We start from the raw sequence: 25,396 nt of genomic DNA, 5'->3' as shown, positions 1-25,396 counted from the left end.
ATGAATTTCATCATGAAATATCTTCAGTGCAATTTTAACATTTAGGCCGGAGGATGGTAGTGGATGGAAGCCGATGAAGGACCTACATTTGAAGGGGTTAATCCTCCGGGAAGTCTGTGGTTCGGGTTTTGTGGCAATTTCATGGCTGGCTGCTTCTGTGTTTCACCAGTGTTGGTAGCCTTTTTGATTTGTCAATTATAGTAACAAGAATGTGTGTCCAAATGACTGTTCATCGCATTTGGAATCTCCTTTTTGACTGGCTTTCATTCCAAATACATGCTAAATAAAAATGTTGTTAGTGAATTGCGCAGATATTATGTAATTGAGTAAACTCTTTTTTTCCTCTATGTATGACTCGTTATCCGTGGGTGGTTGAGTGAATCAGTCCGGTCTTTATCGCCGCACCCTTCCTCGTACATTATTGGTTAATGTCCCGGGACAGCTTCGCTATCATTGGCAGCATATTGTCAACATGAAGCCGCGGTCTCCCGTCCTTGTCAAGATACATACATGCAGGTCGAAAATACCGGAAATTAAATAGTTTGAACAAAAACGCACGGTAACGTTTTACAAACAAAACTGTTCTGTTTCCTTTGGTAGAGCATTGTTGTCGTTTCCTATAGAACATATTCATCCTCAAAGAAAACATTGACAGTCTCACGAGGACTATGATTTACTCAGTGAGCGCCCGCATTCTCCTTCGTGTCTTTTACTTTGAAAGTTCCAACAGGAAATTATTTGGACACCGACACCGAATCGCTTCCTGGTTGATGTGGACATAGAAGAACTACTGGGTGAGGTCTGTTGTGGCAGTTGAGTATCGTTACATTTCCATGGAAAGCAGTAAACTTGACACAGCTGAGCCCCGGGTTCCATCATATTGATTCGGTGTTAAATTCTGTTATTCGGGAGATTCCCGTCGGTCGCCCGGTGCTGCGGTGAATTCCCCGTGTGTACCTCCCGCGGCTTGTTAACCGCTGTTCGTCGCTGAGGCTGCACGCCGGGCAGTGTACCTGTCACCAGCTTCTTTGTCTTACCCACATCGCTGGTTTCGTTCCCCATTGTCCGTTAATTAACCTCTTTTCAACGTATTTTGCTCACTTCTCCGATGTGGACGCCGTCCCGGTCCGACGCCGAGGTGCTCCGCCACCGCCAGACAAAGAAGATGCACTGACCATATGCAGCAATGTGTGATATGACCTCCGCGTGCGCCCCACTGGAAAGTTCTGCACCCAAGTAACGTCACCTCGTCCCGATAGCAAGACATGGCGGCCTCCAAAGCCAAAGTCGGAGTCAACAGCGAGACCAACTCCCTGAAAGAGAGCAAAGGCAACGCCAGCTGTTCAGCAGGAGAAGCGGCACCGACCAACCGGATGTACGGCCTGGATGACCTGGAGACCATCGCCACTGTCGGTGAGTTCAGGGACACGTCGCTCACACGGATTCCCCAGTACTGGACTGCTGTGTAAGATTCACGGGTTCCTCAAGTTCAGGACAAGCACAACAATATGCAGGTAGAAATACATTGTTGTTTGGGATAGTGGAGTTATGCGGGCTATTAAACCACTATACTATAGTAATGAGTTCTAATAACTGTAGACCACCACTGCAACTAATGATGATATTCATTACAGACTCGTCTGCAGAGCAATTTTCTAATTTGGCCTATGTAATATTAGAAATAGTCTCAGAGGACTATAAGATTCCACTTGGCAATTTGCCCAAGTTGAAATATTGAATTATGCATTTTGTCTAACCAGCAGTCACAACCCCAAAGAGATTCTACTCCCTATCCAAAATATTGACAGCTGGAACCAATTGATTATTTTTCTATTTTTGCTTAGACAATCAATCCATGCATGGTTGTAGACAATATCAAGTAACCTTGTAATTGTAGTTATTGAACCAATTATTATTTTATCCGTAAAACCTAAAAGTCAGAGGTCATCAAAGTGTTTGGTTTTTTTCTGTATTTAGTGTAAGCAAAGCTATTGTGTTGAAACTTTAAATGCTGTACATTTAATAAAATGGTCAAAGAATTCTCGATATAATTCAATATAACATCGATTACAATACATGAGATTATACATAATTTAATTAGATCGACCAGATTTTTTTTAATAACTAGTGCTCTCAAACCAGGTCCAATTTTATGGATTCAAATACGAAGAGACATATTTTTCTGCGTTTATGGATATTGAGATGATATAGTTTGGACATTACTAATGTATGAATGCCACCTAATCCCAGCTCCCAGAGTGACAGTTTTAAATTAGCACATGCTGTGCTATGATAACTATAACAAGATACACACAGCTTGTGTGTGTCTGTGTGTGTGTGTGTGTGTGTGTGTATGTGTATATATATATATATATATACACACACACACACACACACACATTTCTAGTTACCTTTTTATATTTGAACTCTACATCTATTATAGAGAGTCTATTATAGCATGTGGTAGCACTTTAACCGGGTCATCACATTGTCACTATTCTTAACCGTTTACAATCGATTACAAGCGGCAATCATATTAATTGTATTTTGTGACTAAGTCCGGGATAATACCCAATGAGGTCCATTATCAGGCATTGATGGAAGCCTCTGAGGAATCTATTAATGCCCCATAATGGACTCCTCAAAGAGTATTATCCTTTTTACAGCGCGGCCGCTTGCCAACAGGGAAAAAGGAAGACACCACAATTGATATTATGTGTCTTTTAAACCAGATTCTTTCCTGTTTGTTGTGAAGCCAATGCTTGTCAGTGTACCAAACCCTAGTTGAGTTTAAGTTATTTGGACATTTTGGTCATAACGCAGAGTGTTTGGTTGGGTTCATGGCGGATCAGTCAGCTAAATGTCGGCTGGCCCCGTTGGTGCTCAGAGGAGCTCACGTGGCCATCTTCAGGCTGCGACCCGCCCTTCTAGGAGCCAGTCACCACCGGCTGCGTCGTCCAAACAGAGACGTTTGAGTCACACCTACTGCACGTCACAGGTTTATACAAGTGCCTCTCCCTTGAGCTCGCTGTGCGAAAACAATCAGAGTCATCTCTCCCAAGAGGACGGCATGCGTGTGAGAGCACAGGTAATGAAAAGGCTCCCGCCTACATTCCAACAGAGTGAAGCAACAATGTGCGGAGTGCGCTCTGCTCACCACCTGCATCTAGAAACATCGGATGGGACAGCAGCATCGCGTCTGGCTGCTCCTTCTGGGTCCCCTAGGGATATAGCAGGTTACTTTGTAAACAGGCACCATATTCTTCTCGTGAGCCAGTCGGAGCAGACTAAGGGGGCGTTCAAGAGGGGGGGCTTGAATAGACAGGCGCTTAAACAAAGTGTATAAACAGACGTTTTGAGCAAAAATAATGCCTTTTTTAACATTATAGTGTTGAACATGTTCCAGCAGTAAGTTCCAGCCCATCCACGTGTTGTGCACCCCCCCCCCCCCCAGGCTTTTCCAGTTGTCGGTGGTGATCATCAACGGCTAAACGAATGATATGTTTATGACGATATGAATGAAGCAAAGAAGCGTCTTCAGTGCCACGGTGCTTTCTTCACGCTGCCTGTTTCCTGTCTGGCTCAGCCTGATATACATGAAGCTACACGCGAGCAGCAGAGCCCCAGCTTAAGAGGGGGGGGGGGGGGGGGGGGGGGGTGTGTGAGTGGCGCTCATCCCGCACTGCTGGGAGAAAGCTCCGAGCTTATGAGCCGCCGCCTGCAAAAAAAATCCAATTTGCCAAGCTATTTTGTCTGATGAGAGGGATTTCCTGCCTAAAACAAATGAGCTAAAGCTCTTTATCTGCCTGCTGCTGTTCGATTGTCATTGGAATCATGAGGCAACTCGCTCGCGCCTTCACATAGATTTGCAGCTGTGGCACGCCGTTGTGGCCTCACGACCCGGAGAAACATCCCTCCACTCATCGCTAATGAATTCCTCGGCGCCGCCCGGGTCCCCGACTTGATCGCTCCAGGGTCTGTTGATGGAAGAGGGGCCGGGGGGGGGACGACATCCATGACAGCGCCTGGCCCAACCCAGGTCCAGTCTAAAGCTGCGTTCAAACCAAAAGCGAAGTGTATTATTCGCGGGAGTAGATCCCATGGAAAGTCAAGGTACAGACGCAAGTGGTTGCAAATTTTCTACGGGAAGCGCTTTGGACAGAGGTCAGCTCCTCCACTCTCATCTTCAAAAGCCATGGCTTCTTCTCCCTCCTACTTCTTGGTGTTCAGTTCTTCAGACTCCACTTTGAGGACATTTTCATGCCTTACTTTAGTTTGAACTCGATCAGAGGAAAGGGCCTCAGTGCACATCAAAAGCAGGGATTATGTGACACACTCACACACACACACACACAGACACACACATCTCTACGGCAGACGTTTTCCAAAAGCCCAGTACACACCGTGATTAGCCACGTATGAAAGTAGGCACGGCTTTACTCTCTAAATGTTCCCATGAAACAGCCACAGTGCTGGGTCCACGTATTTGTTTCCTAAAGGTTTGCTATTATACGTTTTTTTTGCCTTCTAGCTGAGGATCCTAATAAAAACAAATGTTATAAAACATGGACACTGAGAAGGGAATGGAGGCTTTGGTTGCGTCTGGTTGCTATGATACGCAACATGATAAGATATGATAACAAAAGCTAGCTAAGAGGAAAGTGGTAAAACTGCCAGAAGGCCACATAGTGTTCCAATGAAGTTGTAATTCACGCAGGTACAATCGTGACGGCCACGGAGCGCCGCTCTGTCTGCGTCGCTATGGAAACGGCAAAACGCACAAAAGGTTTCTTGTTAGCAATTCAGATGAACGAGACAAACAGCATTTCATGGGGCGATGCAGCGGCCTCGACAGGACATGACATCACAAGCTGTCATCAGTACCACAGGAGGGAACCCGCAACACGCTCAGCGCCTGCCTATGGTTTACACTGACAATATACCGTCAGAATCTTACAGAATGCCGTAATATGAATTTTTGGCCATACCGCCCAGCCCTAATTTTTTCTATGCTAACAAGCTTTCAGCCGGTGAGATTACAATTACATGAGTCAATTCTGAACATTGATTAGCTCAATGTGTTCCCACGATGCTTGTCATCATCATGCTGACCTCACCACAAGACATATTTCTCTAAATAACTAGGGAATCAAAGCCGAAAGGAGGTCCAATACCTATAACGCTGTAAGTAAGGATCATCTTTAATACTGATTAGTCCGCTCATCATTTTACTGCCAGCGGGTTCAATACACCATTCAGGAGCTTAAGTTTGAAAAATGACTACCGCGATGAATGCATTATTAAGAAGGTTTCTTTTGACACAATAGACCAATGCGTGATAGACTGCCGGTTGTATCACACAGAAAATAACCGTTCTAAAAGCCTCTGGAGTCTCCTTCCATTCATACCAGAGCACGACGAAGGATTCGGAAAGAAAAAAAAACACTGAGTGATGAATGCTGACAGGAAGTTATTTCACCCACTATTTTGATAATAGATGAATCATTCCAACCATCAAGGGTGAATGGACTGTACTCGCACGTCTCTTTTCTAGTCGTCTCGCCACAAAAGTGCTTTAACACTGCACGTCATCTGTCACACACTGATGGGAGGGGCTACCACACACAGTGCTACCTGCCCATCAGTAGCTAACAATCCCACACAGGAGCAGGGGATTGAACCACCGATCCTTTGATTGACCCTGCCCTCCACTGAGCGACAGTAGCTCGGCGTCTCCAATGGGAGGAGGTGATGGGCCCTAATGACAAAAAGCATTCTACTGTGTTTATTTTGTCTCATTATCAATGATTATATCATAACTGGATTTGAAGCAGAGAAATTACCTCAAGTGTACTAGGACATAACACCCAAACATTATTTGTCCCTCCTCCAGGCACAGGGACCTTTGGCCGAGTCTTCCTGGTGAAGGACAAGCAGAGCAGGGCTTTCTACGCCCTGAAGCAGATGAAGATCCCAGACGTGATCCGACTGAAGCAGGAGCAGCACGTCCACAACGAGAAGGAGGTGCTGTCTGAGGTCAACCACCCCTTTCTCATCCGATTGTGAGTCCGCCCCACCCCTCCAAACATACACACACCCCGGGGCACAACTCAGAGCCCGCTGGCTACTGGAAAAGGTCAAAGTTCAGGGATGTGTGCATTTGTCTCTGACGCATTGATTCAAATCAGAAATTCAGGTCTGCTGAAAGAGACCACTCTTCATTCAAACTGCACTTTAAGTAGAACCAAGTGGTTCTATTTGGATATCATAAGCCACCAGTTCTCAACCTTCTTTTAGTGATATACCTGCAACGAAATTTACCCAAAGGACCCCTTAAGCTAAGATGTAACACGTGCTGTGCCATCAGTGTCTCGTTTCTTCCCCAACTCCTTTGTTTGATCTTGCAAGGCAGCGGTGATTGACGGTGATGACTGGGGTTGTCAGCCTATAATAATAAAATTGAAAAGCATACTGAATTGACACTTGATTTCAATAACTATTTTTCAAAGGATTTTTGAATGGATGTTAATTTGAAATCCAGTTTCCTCACGTACCCCCGAGAACCTCTCTCATAAACTTTAGAATATATTGGCAGCATGAAAATGAGAGCCGAGGTCACAGCTCTTCCTGCAAAGTCATGATAATAATTTCCCTTATTTCATAGCTGTTGCACATCTATATATCTCAAAGCTCCCTTCTCAGCTCAATTATTGCTCAGTTGTGGGTTTTTTCTTGATACTGCAGTATATATGATAGGTGTACCTTCAGCAGCTGAAGAGAGGGAAAGGCTTAGCATAAAGCGACTACAGAGAGGTGTCACTTGTTTTCTCCTCAGGTTTATGAGGCACATAAATATTTCCCTGGGATCCACTCAGGGCTTCGCTACTGCTGTTCCATGGAGCTCCCCATCAGTTAACGCAATACTTCAAAATCGCTGCTGTTAATCATTCACGTATCACTGTGGAAAAGCAGCAGCAGCAGCAACATGATATCAACAACATGCTGTTTTAGTGTTTCAAACTCTGAAAGCTGAAAGGGAATGAATATTGGTTAGTTGTGATCGAATGATGTTGAAGAGGTAACTCCGTAAAAGTGGGAAATAATATAGATATACAGTCTGCTGGCATGTCTTCATCCAAGAAGAGGAACTAGGCTGTAAATATGTGTTATGTCACTGTCAGCTACAACGACACTCATAAATATCCTGCTCAACCTCACTCATCACTCCTTCTCATTGCAAATCTGTCTTTTTTTTTTTTACTGGTACAGGGTTGTTCTCCCCATCACTTTTATGTCATCGCAGGAAAGGCCTACTAGCGACATTGTACTGTTAGCTCAGAGCGGGCTGCTCAGGCGCTGCCATGAGAGGCCATCAAATCACGCCCGATCGGGTATAATCCTCTATTGTAGTGAGGCACAAGATTTAAAACACCAGTGTTTTATGATCATTTAAAGTATTCACCTTTTTGTTGACTGCCTCAGAAGATGCGTAATGAATTCACTCTCGGAATTTCCATAATGCGATTCTCTCTGCTGGTACAAATCCACTGTAATGTGGAGACTTAAAGAGCTATGAATAATACCCTTCAGTACAGCACATGTATCAGTGTCTCCTTTTAAGTTAAATTGTAGGTGTGAAATATATAGGCCGCCGCTTGCTGATCATGTAAATATAATCCAGTCAGCATATTGTTGGAGCACAACACGCATGATGTGATGTCAGGTTGTCCTCCCAGTCAAGAGTAAAGACTGCCACGCACATTAAACCTCGGCACATTATGAGAGGAGCTTTTTGAGTATTTATGGGAGTTATGGTGATACATCAAATTTTAATGCATTAAAGGACCATCAAACATTAACATTATTTTCATCGGCATAATGCCACAGTTTCAAGCCTCATCAACGTCATATTCATCCTCACTGGACTGAACAAGAACTATTTTAGTTTTAGTTCTCTCATACAGAAATAAATCCTTTTTCAGAGAACAACTTGATTTTTTTCCAGTACAGAGCGCCACATTGGATTTATGAGTGCACTTTGCGCAATGAGTGCGCATTTATATGACATCAGCAGACAGGATATAAACACTGACTGAGCATTGCTAAACACTGCTTAGCAATGCAATTCTGCCATTATATTCAGAACAAAAATTATATTTTAGACCATATGAATAGGAACTTGAAGATGAGCATGACACATCTCATTTGAAATCAAGAGATGAGCAAGTATCAGGAAATGAGTTCACTCTTTACTATTCATTGGCCAACCACATGTTCCTCTCTTCCTAAAGCCTGCGGGGGGGGCGTTTAGTCCTCTGAAGGGCACTTTCAGCTGAAATGGAGACCGATGCTGCTTCTTATTTGATCTGACTTCACATCAACTAATCAGAGTGTGTGGCGTTTATTCAAAATGGTTCCCTGCTCCCTACTCAGGTTCTGGACCCACCATGACGAGTGCTTCCTCTACATGCTGATGGACTATGTGGCGGGCGGCGAACTGTTCAGCTTCCTGCGCAGCCGCGGGCGCTTCAGCAACGCCACCGGCCTCTTCTACACCTCAGAGATTGTGTGCGCCATCGAGTACCTGCACTCCAGAGAAGTGGTGTACCGGGACCTCAAGCCCGAGAACATCCTGCTGGACAGCGAAGGACACATCCGCCTGACCGACTTCGGCTTCGCTAAGAAGCTCTCTGACCGGTGAGGGGGAACAGCATCCACTCCCAATCAGTTCTGACCGCCACAATCGCAGATTGATGGTGAAGAGGTTCCATTGAGTAGAGAGGACAGAGGGGCAGTGAAACTGAAACAGGAAGCTAACTGTCAGGGGAGGCTTCTGAGGCTAAAAGAACGACATTGCCAGCTAAAATATCCAAATGTGGGAATTTTTCTGGGTAAGGAGCACTACATCTGACCGCCTGCATTAGTCCATGAAGATGTAACCGTGTGAATAATCTTTCCCACTTTTGAATCATTGAGGTCAGTGAAGATTCACCCCTACAATGAATCCACAAGTTGATGGGCTCAAGATGTTTTTGCTTCCAGCTTCCAAAATGAGAGAATATTCAGTTTTGGGCGTTTCGTACCGGATCTAAAGGGATTTAAAGGCAGCGAGCCCATTTTCCAAAATGAAATGATAATACAATCAGGAGCGAGTGCTGAACCCCCTAGTCAGATGTAGTTGTGCTCTCTGCGACCCATACAATAGGAGTCCCATTAAGAGATAAAAGTACCTTCATACTTATCATTTAAACATGACTTTGTTTGAGGAGGATTCTAAAGTGACAGCCTTTTGTCATAGAGACCGACTGCTTGTCCTGCTTAGGAGATTAAAGTTAGGACATACCTTCACTACACAGAAGAGTACAAGGAAGATGGAACAAGAGGTGCATTTAATCTTTATTATGGTCAGTTACCGTGGCAGCGCTGTGTTCAGGCTCGAATCGGGGACCACCACCTACGGGGGGCTGCAGTGCTGTCTACGTCAAAGAGACACCGACATGAGCAGCTCCCTGTGCGGTCATGTGATCATGAGCCTTCTGGTGGTGTGCTGTGTGACTCTGCTCTCAACTCAGGCGGTTTGATGCCTGCTGGATTGTCAACAGAAAGTGGACAACAAAGCCTGTAACATTCCCCAAGGTGCTCGCTGTGTGGATTCGGTGGAAATTCTTGATGGGATTTTGAATCGAACTTGGACCAAAAACAGCTGAGACCGTGGGGTCTGAGGGTCAGGTACTGGTCAGCAGTGGCTCTGTGAGGTTTCTCACTGGTTCTGCTAGCTCTGAATCTCCCCCGTGGCCCAGAGCACGCCGGGGGGAGGGGGGGGGCACGGATACAGATAATAATGCATTATTAACAGAAATATTTAATAATATATATATAACAGCCTTGAGATAAATCTGAGGGCTTTCCAGCTTTTAAAAAAAAGATTAAAGGAAAATGTTTGTTTTGCCTTCCAAAATATGCTTTTATATATTTATAGAATATTTTACGCATTTGCCTTGTTTTCTTTTTCTTGTGAAATTGGTTTTGAATTGTGACACAATGGTAGGTGAACTAATGCTGATAGATTCAAAGAGATATTTTGGGGTTAGTAATAGAACAGATGTGTCAGATGGAATGATATGATCAACGTCATATCCTGCTCTGAGATGAAGATGTCTAAGATGTTCACCTCCTGAAGGTCCAGACTAATGAGTCTGTGACAATTCCACGCTGCCAACTTCTCTGACCGGGTACACGGCTCACTGTCACCTGATCGCCTCCATTCTCACACGTACCGAGACTAACATGATGCAAGGAGACAGCTGATGGAGAGCAGGGAGGAGCAGGGGGAGCAGGGCGAGGAGCAGCAGGAGGTGACGGTCTCGCTCAGAGAGGTAGAAATCGCTTTGACTTCCAGTCCACCAGGTTTAGGTCCAGTGAGTTCCTCTTCTTGTTTTGCTCCCCCTTCTTATCAGTATCGGCCCATTCGCGCTCCGCATGATTCTGGTGATGTAGACACTGCTCTAGACATTTCACCTTTTTTGGCTACTTTTTGTCTCACGGACCAGTTCATGGTAGAAATATATTTTGCGGACCCGTTTTCAAGGTTTGGAGGCAGAGAAATATAAAGATGCGATCGATATATCAACTTACATACATATAACGAAGAGTGGGCTTGGCGCATGAGAATCACCAGATGTGATAAACCCTCATTTTAAGTAGGACTACTGATACTGCCTGTTAAATGAAGCTTGTAGGCTCTTCTTCGGTCTTCTCAGAGGGGCTTTTCCCCTTTACAAGAAGCTCTCAGGTTTTCTTTTGCTTATTTTTGCTAGCTTGAGGGCTTTTGCTGTAATTATCAAGTGACCAAGATAAGTGTCTTGAAATTTTTCAAGAGGGACAAAAAAAGCAATCTCTGCTCAATGGAAGAGATGCATCCCAGAGTAAGAGAGACGGCTCCATAACTGCACTGCAGCCCTGGTGCTGCAGTGCTTCTCCCCAGCATTGGGCTGCGTTGACCCTGGCTGACATGTAAACATAATGCAGTAAGATTACATTCTCCTGGGGGAGCAAATCAGACGGGGCAGTAGACACCTCTCTGATGTTCAAGTGACCCACTTATAGAAATAGAGGCAGCACAATTGCCTAGATAGGAAGATGAACGCCTCATTGCTCTCTGGCTCGGGACCCGGCCGCGTGGCCACAGCGCCCCCGGCTGGTGGATGGCCCCTTGTCCAATATGGAGCCTTCTGAGGAGCGGCGACGTGCTTCCCCTCACCCCCTCTCTGACACGAGCAGCCCCTCCTCATCTTCCGTCGGGACCGACATCATTTCCATACAAATTACGATCGCCATGGCGACCGGCGGTAGGAGGTCATTAACCAGGTGACATGGGTGAGCGACGATGAAAGGCTGGCGCCGGGCCCAGCGCTCTTCATCGGAGGACAAGTGGCTTTCTGGGGGGAGGAGTGTGCGTGTGTGTCCCACGCTGTCAATCAGCTGCCCCGGACTTCCTGTCCAATGGTTCCATACGGTACTGCTGTGTCCACACACGGGTCACTTCTCCGTGCGGTGCCGTGGATGGTGACCCAGCTAGATCGCTTTACCCCCGGCAGCTAGAGTGTCTGTGTGCACACAATGTGGAAGGTTCAGAGGCATCACTGCTGACCCGTCAAACAGCAGCTGACCGGTTCCACCGCTACGTCCTCCTGCTCCTAACAACGGAGGAGCACCTCAAAATAGCCGTGTCATTCGAGGATAATTGTCCTGGTTTACAGCAGTGTGTTTCCTCAGAGATCTTGTGTATATAATGCTGGTATTGTGAAAACAGGAGACAGTAAGAAAAGGCTGGCTGACACTCACATTCTATGAACGGATGAACTGATTGGAAGGAGCCCTGGCTGCCATCGGTTGTAGCTGCTGCTCCTCACATGTGACAAAGTGCTGCATGTAGATACTGAATCCTAGCCTGTTGAAAAGATGAAGTGATTGAGCAAAATAAAAAGGTGGATAACAAACACACAGAAGATGTCACATGACACTTTAAACTGTTCATATCAGTGAGTGAAGTTATAAGCCGTCCTAAAAACTATTTGTTCCAAAAATGTGATATGAATAGTGCTAAATCCTACTAACAAACAACCTAATGAATAATAACTCTGTGTGTGATCAGGACCTGGACTCTGTGCGGCACCCCCGAGTACCTGGCTCCAGAGGTCATCCAGAGCAAAGGTCACGGCCGGGCGGTGGACTGGTGGGCTCTGGGCATCCTGGTCTTTGAAATGCTGGCTGGGTAAGTCCTGCAGTGTTCAGTCTCCACCACACCTCCACCCTCTGTATACACCGGGGGGCACTCTCCTCCACCAGAGACACACATTTCAGTCCTTTGAACAGAGAGAAGCACAGTTTATATAGGATCACACACACACAGGTGTGAAGCCACACAGCGGGTGCTTTGAGCAACTCGAGACTGAAAAAAATACCTGAAAGCAATTGGAAAGACATACATTGGGTGGACACAATAAGAGGAGCGCCCGTACACGAGTGAGAGCCGGTGGAAACGCTCTGTTAACTATGTCCTCTCTGGGTCATGTGACTTGGGGGATGGATCCTGGTTATACAGAGGGAACATCTTTAGAAAGAGGTGCACTTATTGTGGGTGTGTTATTCTAAAAGAAGAGATTGATTGAGACTTTGATTTACAGACACACCAGCTATAGTGCAACAGCCTTTTGGAGACAAGTCTCCCGTATGGGTAAAAAAAAACAGAAACAACTTCCAACAGGAATATCATGTACTCATCATGAACAAAACATGTTACGAGTGATAATTTGCACTCGGCGGTGCTTATGTACATCATCTACTTCATCGAAGCTAGAAGCTAACAACAAAATAGATGCACTGATTCACTAGCCGAGATGAATCACTGAATACGCTGATATCCGTATCCTCTTTCAGACAAACCTTCCCAAAGCCACGGTAAAATAACCACCAAGCACAAAGCATATGAATCATAAATTCCCCTTACCGTTGACGTTTTGAACCACGTGTGAGCTGCACTGAGGATGTGTGAGTTTACCAAATCCGGTCAGAACAAACACCCTCTGCATCAGCCTCAGCTGTATTCAGTGCTAAATCACTATTAACTTGCTAACATGTTGAACATCATACCAGCAAAACATCAGTAGTAAAAGCAGTTCAAGCTCCCAACACAATGTTAACCAATGATAACTAATTAATACACCTTAATAGAATTGTTTGGATGATTGATTGATTTTTGGGGATTTTGCGATTCAGCATATAATTATGGTCCTAGTGATATTTAAGTATGCAGGGCCTCTATTACTAACAGGCCTTTTATTATGTGAGGTTTGATCAAATAACCCTTTGGTGCTCTCATTAACCAACAACAACAAACCCGTATATGTTTAATAAAGGTCACATACCTTTATCAGAACTTAATGCTCTGCCCTCACCTTTCATCGCCCTTTAAATAGTGGGAACAAAAGCTACCTGACTTTAAATGTGTGGAAAGAATGCGACCATCTCCCAGCATTCATCGGGGCGGCCTTTGAAGTGTTGCAGTCCGGCAGCATCCCCAGTGAGGGGCTCCGCTGTGAGACCCCTCCCAGACAAAGGGCCCCCCTAATCTTGCAGCATCATGTAGCTGTGCTTCAGAGGGTGCTGATCCAAGAATGTAGCGGCTGCCTGTGAAAAGTTAATGGTGGTGGATCATCCACTTCTGGGGGTGAAGTGCAAGTTGAAAAAACATTCACTGAAGGGTCACGGTGCCCCCCCCCCCCCCCCACCCTAGGGAGGAAGCCAAGACAGAGAAGAAGGCAAAGACTGCGTCTTCTCTCCGTAATCCTTCCACTGGGGGCTGGATTCCTCTCTTAATGCTAGCCAATCTTCCTGAGGGGGTAGATGGAGCGATGCATGTGGCTGTGCATAACTGACCTCTCCCCCAGAGATGAAGACCTGCTTTAGTTTGTGGGGTCCTCCAGTGGTCCAAGGGTCACTTTGATGTTAATTAAATAATGAAAGCTGCGTCAATGAATCCGAATTTAATCAAAATGCCTATTCCCACACCCAATCTTTTGGATTGAGTTCATCTAAATGTAATTAACTCATTTCCCATCTCTCCCTTCTCCGTGTCCCCCGGTCAGTCCTCGTCCATCTCCGTTCAGCGGGTGTGAGACGGAAGGTCGCCCACGCGGTCCTGTTGTTATGGAGATGGAGTGGTTCTGATTTACAGTTCACTCCTGACTGCTTCCTCTTAACAGCTGTGGAAACTAAGCATAAATCCCTGCACAGAGACAGATATGAACGTGTTGTGTTGCTGTGCAGGTGGGGCTGTTTGGCTCCAAAGTACAGCCCATGTCCTGTGACACGCTGAGCTTCAAGCCTCTTCTAGTTGTATACATAGATGTATATATATATATATATATATATATATATATTTATATAAAGGCTAAATGTCTTGCGGCAGAGTATAGAACGTCCGCACATGGCGGCCATCTTGGTCCGGTCAGCTCGCTCACCCATGACATTGTGTTGGTATACCAACACCATAACCCTACCATAACATGTACTAATAACCTGCTCCTTTTCCAACCGATTTTTAAACGGTTTGGTTTGTTATAAATGTCAGCGATGTAAGTATGACACTGCATACTTATGAATAATGTTCTATTTAATGTCATTTTCGTATGAAAACCCATGGTTATAATTATTCACAAGTATGCAGTGTCATGAACACATCTCTGTGCAGGGTGGGGATTTCAACAAGCAGGATTTCTTGATGTATATATGTAAAGGAAAATCTTGTTTATTTAATTTTTTAGAACATAACATAATTATTCATTGTATGTATGTAGTGTCATAACTACATCTCTGACGTTCATAACAAACCAAACCGTTTAAAAAATCAGTTGAAAATTGAGCAAAAGTTATGGTTATTTAAAAATGCATCACTACTAACACAAGATATTTAAGAATTAAAATAAGACGTGTAATCACCCAAATACCAGCGTGTGCGTCGGCACTCGTTAAAGAAGGGAAATTCACTTTATGATACTACCACTGGGCGGCACTAAAATGAGAACTCTATGAACTGGACTTATGTGGCTTTCATATTTTTTTTAGAGTTTAGATTAGTTTTTGTCATATATGACGTCATGTGCCCTTTTCATTAGTGCTCAGTATGACGTGATGAAGTCTCGGAATCCAGCTGTACTTTATTTTTTATTTCAAGACCACGACTGGAGGGGGTATTAATAAGCGGCTTGTGCATTCTCATCGTCATCATCATCACTGGATTATTTTGTGGTTTTATTACAGGTTTCCCATTATTTCATTGTTATACAATGAGGGACTATCGCTGTTCTCATCGTGGTCTCCACTCTGACATTTAAGACAGAGGATGATCCCATGATGTCACTCCCTCCATGTCCCACCACAATGACAGCGGGTGGAGCCTGTGGTGCACGGGCCCCGACTCTGGAGCCCTTTACTGGGAAGGCGAACGGCTTGAGACAAACCAGTGCGATTCTGCGTCTGTCTGCCCCGTGCGTAATGCATTTAGAGGCCAGTCAAATTATGTAATTTGTGGGTAATGACTTGTCCAGGCCAGAGCAGAGGTGGTGGGGGGGTGGTGCGGCTTGGAAAGCACTCGGAGTGTAGTGGCAGGAGGCCCGTCGGTGGCAGAAACACAAACACACACTCCCACACAGAATTACCAGCAGAACTGTGAACAAAGGCGGCCCAGTCTGCAGCAAAACGTTATCATAGCCCCCACCCCCAAACACACACACACACTCTAACCTCCCCACATGTTCGCTATCCATTTACTTCAAATGGATGCAGGTGAGGGGATGCAATCTCTTGCTTCCTTTACCTGGTCCTTGCATCATGCTGTATGTGCAGAGTGTGAATACAGTCGTGTGCGTGCATGCGTTTGTTTCAGCAGCTCACGTGTGTTCTTCTCCACAGGTACCCCCCCTTCTTCGACGATAACCCGTTTGGAATCTATCAGAAGATCCTGGCGGGAAAGCTGGAGTTCCCACGCCATCTGGACTTCTACGTCAAGTAAGACGGCGAGCCGGGAGTGTGTGTTTGTGTGTTTTCAGCTCGCTGCGTGTATGAGCGCTACCTCTCGTTCAGTCAGTAAACATTGAAGGGATTTAAACTCACCCATTATTTACTTTGATACGAATTTGAAAGTAGTCATCCTCTGTTCTCATTCACCACAATATGGTGCTCCTTTTCATCACATGTATGAGCTTGAAACCCACAACAATATATTAAAATCAAATATTCACATCGGTATTTCTGCATCTAATTTGTTTCCACAAATCTTGGATCCAGCCCGAGACCAAGAACTTCTTGCCCTGGAATCAGGAACCAGGTCTTAATCCCAGGTCTGACATCCACTCAGGAAATAAGTGTCCCTGACGCTCCCCACACCCCACCCTCACTATTCGGATGACTATTTAAACATCAATACTTCAAAGGAAGGATGGGCTCTCTTAAGTGCTGCAGGCGTCCCTTTACCTGGAGGTCAATGAGCTCCCTGGAGCTAATGAGGACCTTCGGGTGGACCCGCAGCCACCCGCCCCCACGCCCACTCCACCCATTACACCAGCTGGAAGGCGCAGGAATGTGCGAGATTAAAGGCCTGTTGGGCTCTGGGTGTGCATGCTCTCACTCCGTCATTTCTGTGAGAGAGAACAGACACACACACCGCTTCCCCCAATAAGGCAGCCGTGCCACGCTTGTATCAGGGCCCCAGCAGACATTGAAATCAGTCTGACACAGTTCGGTGTGACGCTCCCATGCATCAGGAAGTGAAAAGCCGCCCGGTGCGTCTCCAACAGCTGCTGTGACACGGACCGGAGGAGTGTCCCATCACTCATGAAAAAAGTTGGGTGTTAAAGGGTTTGTGGGACTGGGCGACCTGGTGTTGACCTCACAGCCTCTTCATCGCCTCTAGGGTGGAGCACCAGCACCCCTTCTCAACAGATACTGGCATAACGACCCAGCGGCGCTGGCTCAGGGCCAACTGTGTGTTAGAAAAGTTCCAATGGGGGGGGTTGAAGCTCATCCACCAGGGTATTAAAGGGCTTTGGGACACATTCATGAATACTACCTAACCATGACTCTCCAAGTCTTTAGTTTAGTTTCACCAAGAATGAAATAATCCTGTTACAAGTAAACACACCTTCACCCAGGAGATCATTGTGTTTGCTGTGAAGCAAGGTCGACATTTATACTTTTGACTTATGGACATCTTGATTCTTTGGGTTGCATCCTTCTGTCCAATCTTGAGAGGTGGTATATCACACCAGGGTCCCAAATCAAATCATGTGGCTGAACCTCTGCTGGCGTGTGCTGAACGGGAACCGGCAGGAATTGTGCCGGTCAGCCAGAACAATGAGGAAGCCATTGATAAAATAACAAAGGGGAACATCAGATTGAAAGTTGTCGTTGAAAAAGAGAAGGGCGGAGCGCTTTAATAATCAAGCATGGAGTCACGAAGCACCAAACATACGGCGGCTCTTTTGAAGCCCGGTCTCCCATCTACCATGTTGTTCCCATCTATTGCAGACAAATTCTCCTCGGTAATGTACGTGAAAAGTCATAAATACAAACTGAGCTGATTAGAACATCACTCCCCGTCAGGCCCCGTCTGGAAGGAGGAGGCATTCAAAAGAAGAGAGAAAGAGCTGACCGCTCAACGTCCAGCCGCTGGATTTACGAGGCTGTCGACAGCTGAGCTACAACGCCTTTACCCCCGTCTCCATCTCCTCCACTCGGCCCGTGTATTGCCCCCGTGAATCATCTTCACTCCCACCACGTCCACATCAACAACACATGCACAAGTTTACAGTGTCAAAAAGTTACTGTGTGTGGGTGAAAAAAAAGTGTTCATTTAAAAAGCTTGCAAGAAAGGCACAACTCACTTAGCCTGCCCTCGCCACCCCTCACCGGCCCCCGGGCCTCCCGTGCGGCAGGCGGCATTTGTCATTTGGACAGTGGTGGAGAACCTTGAAAGAGAAAGACTGTGCAGCTTTGGATTCACTGACTGCTTCTTTCGCCCCCAGAGACCTCATCAAGAAGTTCCTGGTCATTGACCGAGCCAGACGGCTGGGCAACATGAAGGTGAGTCGGTGAGACTTCCTGGACCCACGGCAGCCCGCTGTGTTTCAGAAGGTCAGCTGTCTGGGTGGAAGTGGTGCTCTGATACTTCCTATCCGACTGAAAAGTTTGTAATGTCCGACTCCTATTGACATCACAGCACCTCCTCATTCAAAAACATTTTCAACCTTTGACCTTTCAAGATTTTTATGTAAATTATTTAAATTTGTGGACAGTTGCTTCAAAACCGGTCCTTAACCGTTCTTCAAGGGATCATTATAATCAATATGGATATAGAGTCAAATATCAGATCAAATATGAAACACACTGACCACCAGAGGCTTCATCTGGGAGGTTTCATCTGTTTGTTATTTGTAAACGTATAGTTTCTTTTAACTTGTCTTATTCTGTGTTTTCTGTTTGTAACTACGTGTTTCTATGTTGCTTCCTGTCCTGGCCCGGTCTCCTTTGAAAAAGAGATGTTTAATCTCATTGGGACTCACACCGAACGCGTCGCCAGTGTTTTGTGCTAAAGGATTACATACAAAGTCGATTTGCACAGATCTGGGATTGAGCGGCGGGTCTCTCGCATCGAGTTTGCGGCATCCTGGTATAACTCATTTTCCATGTAACTGTTATATTGCAACCGGTCCAGGAAACACCTCGCAGCATACAACCATATGTGCCTTTTTACAACATCCCATCACTGCACTAAATATAGTACAATAAAGTGTAGGGTAATTGTATTGTATAACGACACACTTGATACTAAATATTAAGTAATATTAAGGACGTTTGCTCAATGATAACATGCGTGTGGCTCTTAAAAGAGACGTTTGGTGGTGCTTGACCATATGGTGTCTCGTCATTGGACAGTTCCCTCAGCAGAGATGTATGTGAAGGGGGCGAAGAGGCACAACACCGCTCTACTGGTCATAGCAGTGACGGGAGGGAGGACAAAGAGCAAACAAGTCCTCGTAGCGGGGAGGCCGGGTTGGGTGGGTCAATCAAGCACTGTTGGTGTCCTGTGTGCAGCTTAGGATAAGCAGACTGCAGAAGTGTGCATAGTGCAGACGCACAAACAAGAGGCAAAACCAAACAACTTCTTACTAATAGTGAACAGCCATGTTGTTGTTTAGCAAATATTATGTATTGGTCCATCAAGTTAGTAATGAACACTCCCATAGAGTTATGACCTGTCATTTACCAGATACCTCAGCTAAGCACAACCCATCTACCGACACACAGCTGGCTACCCTCAGCGTGGCCTCTCATAACCACTCATAACCAGACATGAGATCTCATCAGCACGCACAGCTCGGATCGGTTACCTGAAACCACATTGAAATGAAGTGCTGCCCACAGAGCAGCCGTGGGAGCTCAGGTTGGCCAGCTGTCATTTCTTAGTAGGAGTTTGGCCGATCGTGGCTCCTGCTGGCTCACACCGATCTTTGCTTCTCAATGGTCCGTTTATAAAATGAAGAATTGTTCATCAAGGCTAGACAAAAGAAAATGACAGCAGCAATTTCTAAGATGATTACTATCTTGTTAAAGATTTTATTGTTATTTTGTATTGATGCATCCTTAAATGTAATAATGACTTGATGAAAAAATGGAATCGCATACAGCCACGTTTTGTGTTTCAGAATGGCGCAGATGATGTGAAGAAGCACCGGTGGTTCAAGACCATTGACTGGGAGGGTGTTCCTCTGAGGAAACTGAAGGTACAAGAAATCATGACTTATTGAAGTATCAATCCATAAATTGTAGCTCTTAAGTCCTCTGAACCTGGAGAGAGTATTTGCCTGGCGTTTGCATGTATTATTTCATTTGATCTTGTCTTTTGATAAAGTTCATGCACATTGATCAACAATGTGTAAATGCTCCTGTGCCATTCGGCTGAATGTCCTCTTGTCTCCACAGCCTCCCATAGTCCCTAAAGTGTCCCACGAGGGTGACACATCCAACTTTGACGTTTACCCGGAGGAAGACTGGAAGAAAGACCCTCCTGTGCCTGAGAAGGACTTAGAGATCTTCAAGAACTTCTGATCAGCCAGCCTGGTTTATTTATTGATGGCATGTCCCGGGCGTTGAGCCAACATGGCATATATCAACTTTCCGAGCTGTTATCAAGGAGAAGATGCCTGTTTGTCCCTAAAGACAAGCTACAAATGATTGATGCTGTGACATGTTTCATACCACAGAGATGATTTGCTTTTTATATTTTTTATTTATCTAAGTAAACCTTTGCTGGTTTCATTTTTTTATCACTTATTTCTCTGATCCTACTCGTATGCAAAAGAAAAACTAATGAGTTTCCTTTGAAACCAAAAGACTGTTACTTTTTAGGTTTTAAAAAACAAGAAAAATCAGGTCCTTTTTTACACTATTACGTTTTGTTATTTCTAAAATATGTTCATTCAGTCATATCTATGTGACTCCATGCTGGTGCTGTACCTGTCACCTGGCCAGTAGTCATCAGTGCAGTTTGACACACATTATTCTGCATGTAGTCATAGTCAACCACTATTTTAGAAGGTGCCTTCCATCACAGTTGATATGATATTCCGTAGAGGCAGTGCTCTGCTCAGCCATCGCAGTACGTGTGAGCTTCTGATTAGCCGCCAAGTCTCCTCCTGTTAACTCCTCCATGTATATCTACAGCCAGAGGTCTTTGTGTTCAGTGTAAAGTCCCAGCTGCTCTTTCCCTTCACTCATCAGCACCGTCGTAATGCAGTCATGTGAGGTAAAAGGTGCTGGGATGTGAGGTACGTGTCACACTCTTCAGTGCAATGTCACAGGATGTATCCGTCTTCTGCTTTATTGTGCAGAACGCTGTTTGCTATAAAGCAAAAACCTCACATGATTCAGTTCAACGCCAATAAAGTCCAAGGGTCAATGTGACATTTCTCAGCCTTACCCTTCATTACCGAGTTGCTGCGCTCTCACTAAAAGGCACCAAAGTCAGGGCAGGGATGGATGCTTGTTTGACCCATCCATCCCCCTGAACCCCTTCTTTCCTGGACTTTACCCCTTTGTTCCGCGTCACCTGACCCTCCCGGACCATCACAGACTGACCCTGACTGCGACTCCAGATCCCGCTCTGCTCTGTAGCCCCTTTGGGGGATTTGGAGATGTGCAAATGTGATACCGTTACCCGGAGAAGCTCGGTTGAGATGTGTGAGAAAGAAGCTACATGTTAATGTCTCTACAAAGCTTCTTTTCCAGGGAACAGTTTAGGACATTATCTGATGGCTAGATGGCAGACAGCACTGACTCATCACTCTGCAGTGAGTCGGTTACCTTTACAAGACGTCACATGACTGTAGACACTTTAATTTGTGTTTTCTTTCTCACCAGACTATTGGTGTGACTATATTTAGCAAGTCCCTGACATCATCACACCTTTCTTTTCCTCAATTAAACATGCAGCTGGGCTGGAGACATGGTGAGTTAGGCTGGTAGCGTTGACATGAGCTTTATCATAAATACAGCTTGAATCTATTATAGGTTTCAAATAAAACTCTAATGTGGGCATATTTGAGTGACCTGAATCTGACAATATTTTTTAAATGTGATAACGAACATTTCTTGTTATGTATTGAAAGCATACATTTATTCTGATATATCTGCAACGTGGCGCATATATCAGTCCAGGATATCAAATTCTGGCAGCTTCATACGGAACCCATTGTCATAGTTTTTAAAAACGCATACAGTCCATCACATGCTGATGATTAAAAATAACATAACAAGCAAACCTTGCGTGACTTGGCTTCATAAGTATTAAAGGCATCAGAAAGTGACTTATTTATGGGCAAAAACAGGACATGGTTCCTTCAGTAGCACTCTGTAGCTTATACCAAGCTTTTGTAATGTACAGAAAATAATCTTCACTAATGTTCACAATGCCTGAAACAAGGGAGATTAAAAGCACCCGCTAAACACAGGCTACCCAGAACCCCCTTGTGGGAAGACCCACCATAATCTGATTGGTTATACCCTTCCAGGCGGTACAGGTATCTGCTGAATGCTAACGTTAGTGCTAGCTTTGTTCAGCTAGTTTGTGGAGCTTCCTAATTCCTAAACAATTGTCTGACATTGTTGATATCTTACCTCAACATTTACAAATAGGAATTTAATTATGAAAACATACAAATATAAAGCTCCAGGGCTTGTCAAGTTCAGCTAGCATCATAGCTGGGCTGACGATAGCATTTAGCAGACGGCATGAAGGATTTGGCCAATCAGAGGTAGACTAAAAGCGGGTGTTCCCACTAAGCACGCTGGGTCCAGATCCGCTCTGCTCAAACACTCCTTAGAAACACCTCGAAGTGTCTGCATGAGGTTCAGAGGACATGAATAGCTCCTGACTACCCTAATGTCTTGCCCTTGATCTCGATGCCGGGCGTCGTATTTGTGCCCCCCCTGTGTGTATTGTGTTGTCTGCGTGAGGTCTGTTCACTGCTCTCATCAGTTTAATCTCCAAACTCAGCCACTGATGTCTTACCTTGCAATATCTTCATATTTCTCAACCTTTGTCATGTTTGTGTCATCATGCATTGTTTCCTAACCTATAACAACGCTTATCGATATATAGTAACTCCTTTTTGTACCTTTCTTTATGGAACTTAAAGCAACGGCACATGTTTGTATTAAGACTTGTTGGGTTCTGGAGATGTTTGAACGTCATAAGAAAAACACTGTTCTCCTCATTTCGTGTCCTGCCTTGTCCTTCCAGACCTCACTCTGCTCATCGCTCTGAAGGTCAGCTGGCAGCTGCAGCGGTCATATCCATAAAATGGAAATGTGACATTTAGGAGATGAACTCTTCATCTCAGGGATGTTGAAAGTTGTCTTCTTAACACACAGCTGCTCACAGCACAGTGAGACATTTTGGGAGAACTACTCACTTAAGCACTGGTAATGGAAAACGCAAGTAATTAGTCATTCTGCACAGTTTATGATCTGTTGATATATTAGTAGTAGTACTAATACAAAATTCTTGTTATACTGCCATCACTGTGGAAGAAGTTCTCTAGAAGTAGAAAGTTCAGAAATACAAGTACAAATACTGGCATCTAAATATACTGAAGAAACCTACAATTATTGATCAATTATTATGTTCATCACTTTAACGTTGCTGTTGTAATGCCTTTTTTAGTATCAAGTATCAAGCAAATAATACTCAATTAGTACTGAATTGTATTTGTAATAATACTCTGGAGTACCTTTATGTAAATATAATTTAATTACTGAATTTCTTTCTCATATTTAGTGTAAAAGGATCACAAAATAGATATTCTCTACTAAAATAACTGCACCTCCAAAAGTAAAGGCAATTATCACATTTCAAACACGAATTTCCCTCGATGTGTCTGCCTGTGGTCCAGGGGGAGATTCTGAGTAGCTCCAGACTCAGAGACCCTCACCCTAATGTGTCGCCCTTGAACCAAGTCTTACTCGTGTCCTGATCTCAATGTCGGGATGGTTGAAACCCAGCATGTTTTTTAATAGTGCCGCTAGCCACAAGGTGTCAGTTGGGACGTGGCACTTGCCAGCTATTACCTACGTGTTTCCCAGCAGAAGGGTGACTTCGCTCCTGACATCTGTTTCCGTCTGTATCTCTTTAAATCTAATCACGATTTAGTCCTATGCTTTACATGGATTATGGTGAGCTTTAATTTCCTCCATCTATCTGGAAAGCCAGAGGTGCGGCCTGTGTAAATGTGCTGAGTGTGACGTTTTTGTGGAGGGTTATCGTGTTTACAGTGGAAAAGTGAGTCATGTGCCTGTCTGTAGTTCCTGGTCTGGCTACATGATGACAGTCAGGACTCTGGAGCTGCAGCGCTCTGATAGTCAGCTACTGGAGGTCTTAGGAAGGTGCCTTTGAGCTGGAGTTACTGCAGGCTGAAACCTCCCAGAAGGCCTCAAGCACAAGAAAGAAAACAACATTCACTCTATATTAACGTATATTAAATATGTGTTTGTATATATATAAATAAGTGTGTATGTTTATTTGTATCTTCATATTTCTCTGTATACACACACACACACACACACAATTTATGGATTTATTAATTGACTGCCGTCAGGATGTTTTATTTTAATTTTTTAGAAGTTATACAAAAACATTTCTTCAAAGATCATGTCCCTCTGCGGCTTCAAGTCCATTTGGATTTCCTGGGTAATGGATGAGGTCCTGTCAGACCAGACGACCAGACGACCTGGACTCTGCGTGGGGGGCGGGGGGGCAGACTACATTAGTGCACGAGGAGGCCAACAAGCACGTTGAGGAGACACACTCAATAAGACCCTTCTGGTTGATTCTTCTCCGGGCTGTACTGAAGAGGTTAATGCACACTTGTGACAATCCGATCCCAGATTATGATGCAGCAGTGCCTGACAAATGAATTCCTTGAATTTCTTCCAGCGTAGAAGTAGAAGTAAAGTGGAAATGGGTTTCAAGTGAATGAATAATGAACACTTTGAGCCCCCAAATAGAAACCAAAGACGTTTCCAATCACTCCGCCAGGAGAGCTTGGCCAAGGTCTGAGATGGTTCCAGAGACATTTCTACAACAGGGCTTCATCCGTGCTTTACAAGACGTGCTTAGAGACTGCTGAGGGACAATGACGCCTCCTGGAGCCCCAGCTGAGCTCATTACTCTGCTGAAGGGACAGCTGGAGAGACTCTTCAGGTGTTCTGGGAGAGAATGTCATAATGTCGACTTTGAAGAAAGAATACAGCTCGTCTCATTGCCACAGCTTAACCGGTCGTGTGTGAGATTGTAGCCTCGCCCGCTGAGGGGAGCTGAGCCGGCTTCGCCCACCTGGGTCAGTGGTCAGAGCAGGTTCATCGGTGCTACATAGAGATGATATAATGCTTGTACTTACAATGAAAAGATGCCATGTCCTCCCGGCGGCTCTCTACTGATTTGGCTCGGCTGGGTTATTAGCCACTGAGTAAATTTGCTAAGTCGGACTATGTGAGGTCTCCTTAGTGTCACTGGCCCCGCAAGGCCCCACCCGGGCTAAACAACACGGATCACTTGTTTCCTGCCTTGTTGTATGTGCGTAATGACAAGTGTGCTTTGAGAGGTCATATGGAAGCAGGGTTCACCTGGGATTCCTGTCATCAGCACAGGTTAAGTGACATACTCACACACACGCCCTACCAACGCCATGCTGGTTCCTCCCACCTGCCTGGAATCAACTTTGCAGACGCATATGATTAAAGAAATGGCTCAAATAGAAATCTGAATCCAGAATGTAACATT

General features: G+C 45.0%; 1 protein-coding gene across 1 annotated transcript; it reads left to right on the top strand.

Annotated features, from left to right (window-relative positions):
- Window positions 1-672: 672 nt before the first annotated feature.
- Window positions 673-22,832, top strand: prkx (protein kinase X-linked). Its single transcript, XM_037464948.2, has 8 exons — window positions 673-1,413; window positions 5,894-6,062; window positions 8,434-8,697; window positions 12,155-12,274; window positions 15,973-16,068; window positions 18,084-18,141; window positions 19,764-19,841; window positions 20,041-22,832. Exons 1-8 carry the CDS (start codon window positions 1,266-1,268, stop codon window positions 20,164-20,166), a joined length of 1,059 nt encoding a protein of 352 aa, XP_037320845.1. The 5' UTR covers window positions 673-1,265; the 3' UTR covers window positions 20,167-22,832.
- The last annotated feature ends 2,564 nt before the right edge of the window (window positions 22,833-25,396 follow it).

The sequence above is a fragment of the Pungitius pungitius genome, chromosome 3 (assembly GCF_949316345.1).
Source record: "Pungitius pungitius chromosome 3, fPunPun2.1, whole genome shotgun sequence".
In the NCBI taxonomy this organism is placed as follows: domain Eukaryota; kingdom Metazoa; phylum Chordata; class Actinopteri; order Perciformes; family Gasterosteidae; genus Pungitius; species Pungitius pungitius.
Note: the sequence above shows the minus strand (reverse complement) of the source record. Positions and strands in the feature narration are given on the sequence as shown.

Bases quoted from the DNA above. Each gene is read 5' to 3' on its own strand.
- prkx (XM_037464948.2), top strand. From the start codon at position 1,266: ATGGCGGCCTCCAAAGCCAAAGTCGGAGTCAACAGCGAGACCAACTCC. The intron at 8,698-12,154 runs GTGAGGGGGAAC...GTGTGTGATCAG, and splicing joins GCTAAGAAGCTCTCTGACCG to GACCTGGACTCTGTGCGGCA. The intron at 18,142-19,763 runs GTGAGTCGGTGA...TTTGTGTTTCAG, and splicing joins GACGGCTGGGCAACATGAAG to AATGGCGCAGATGATGTGAA.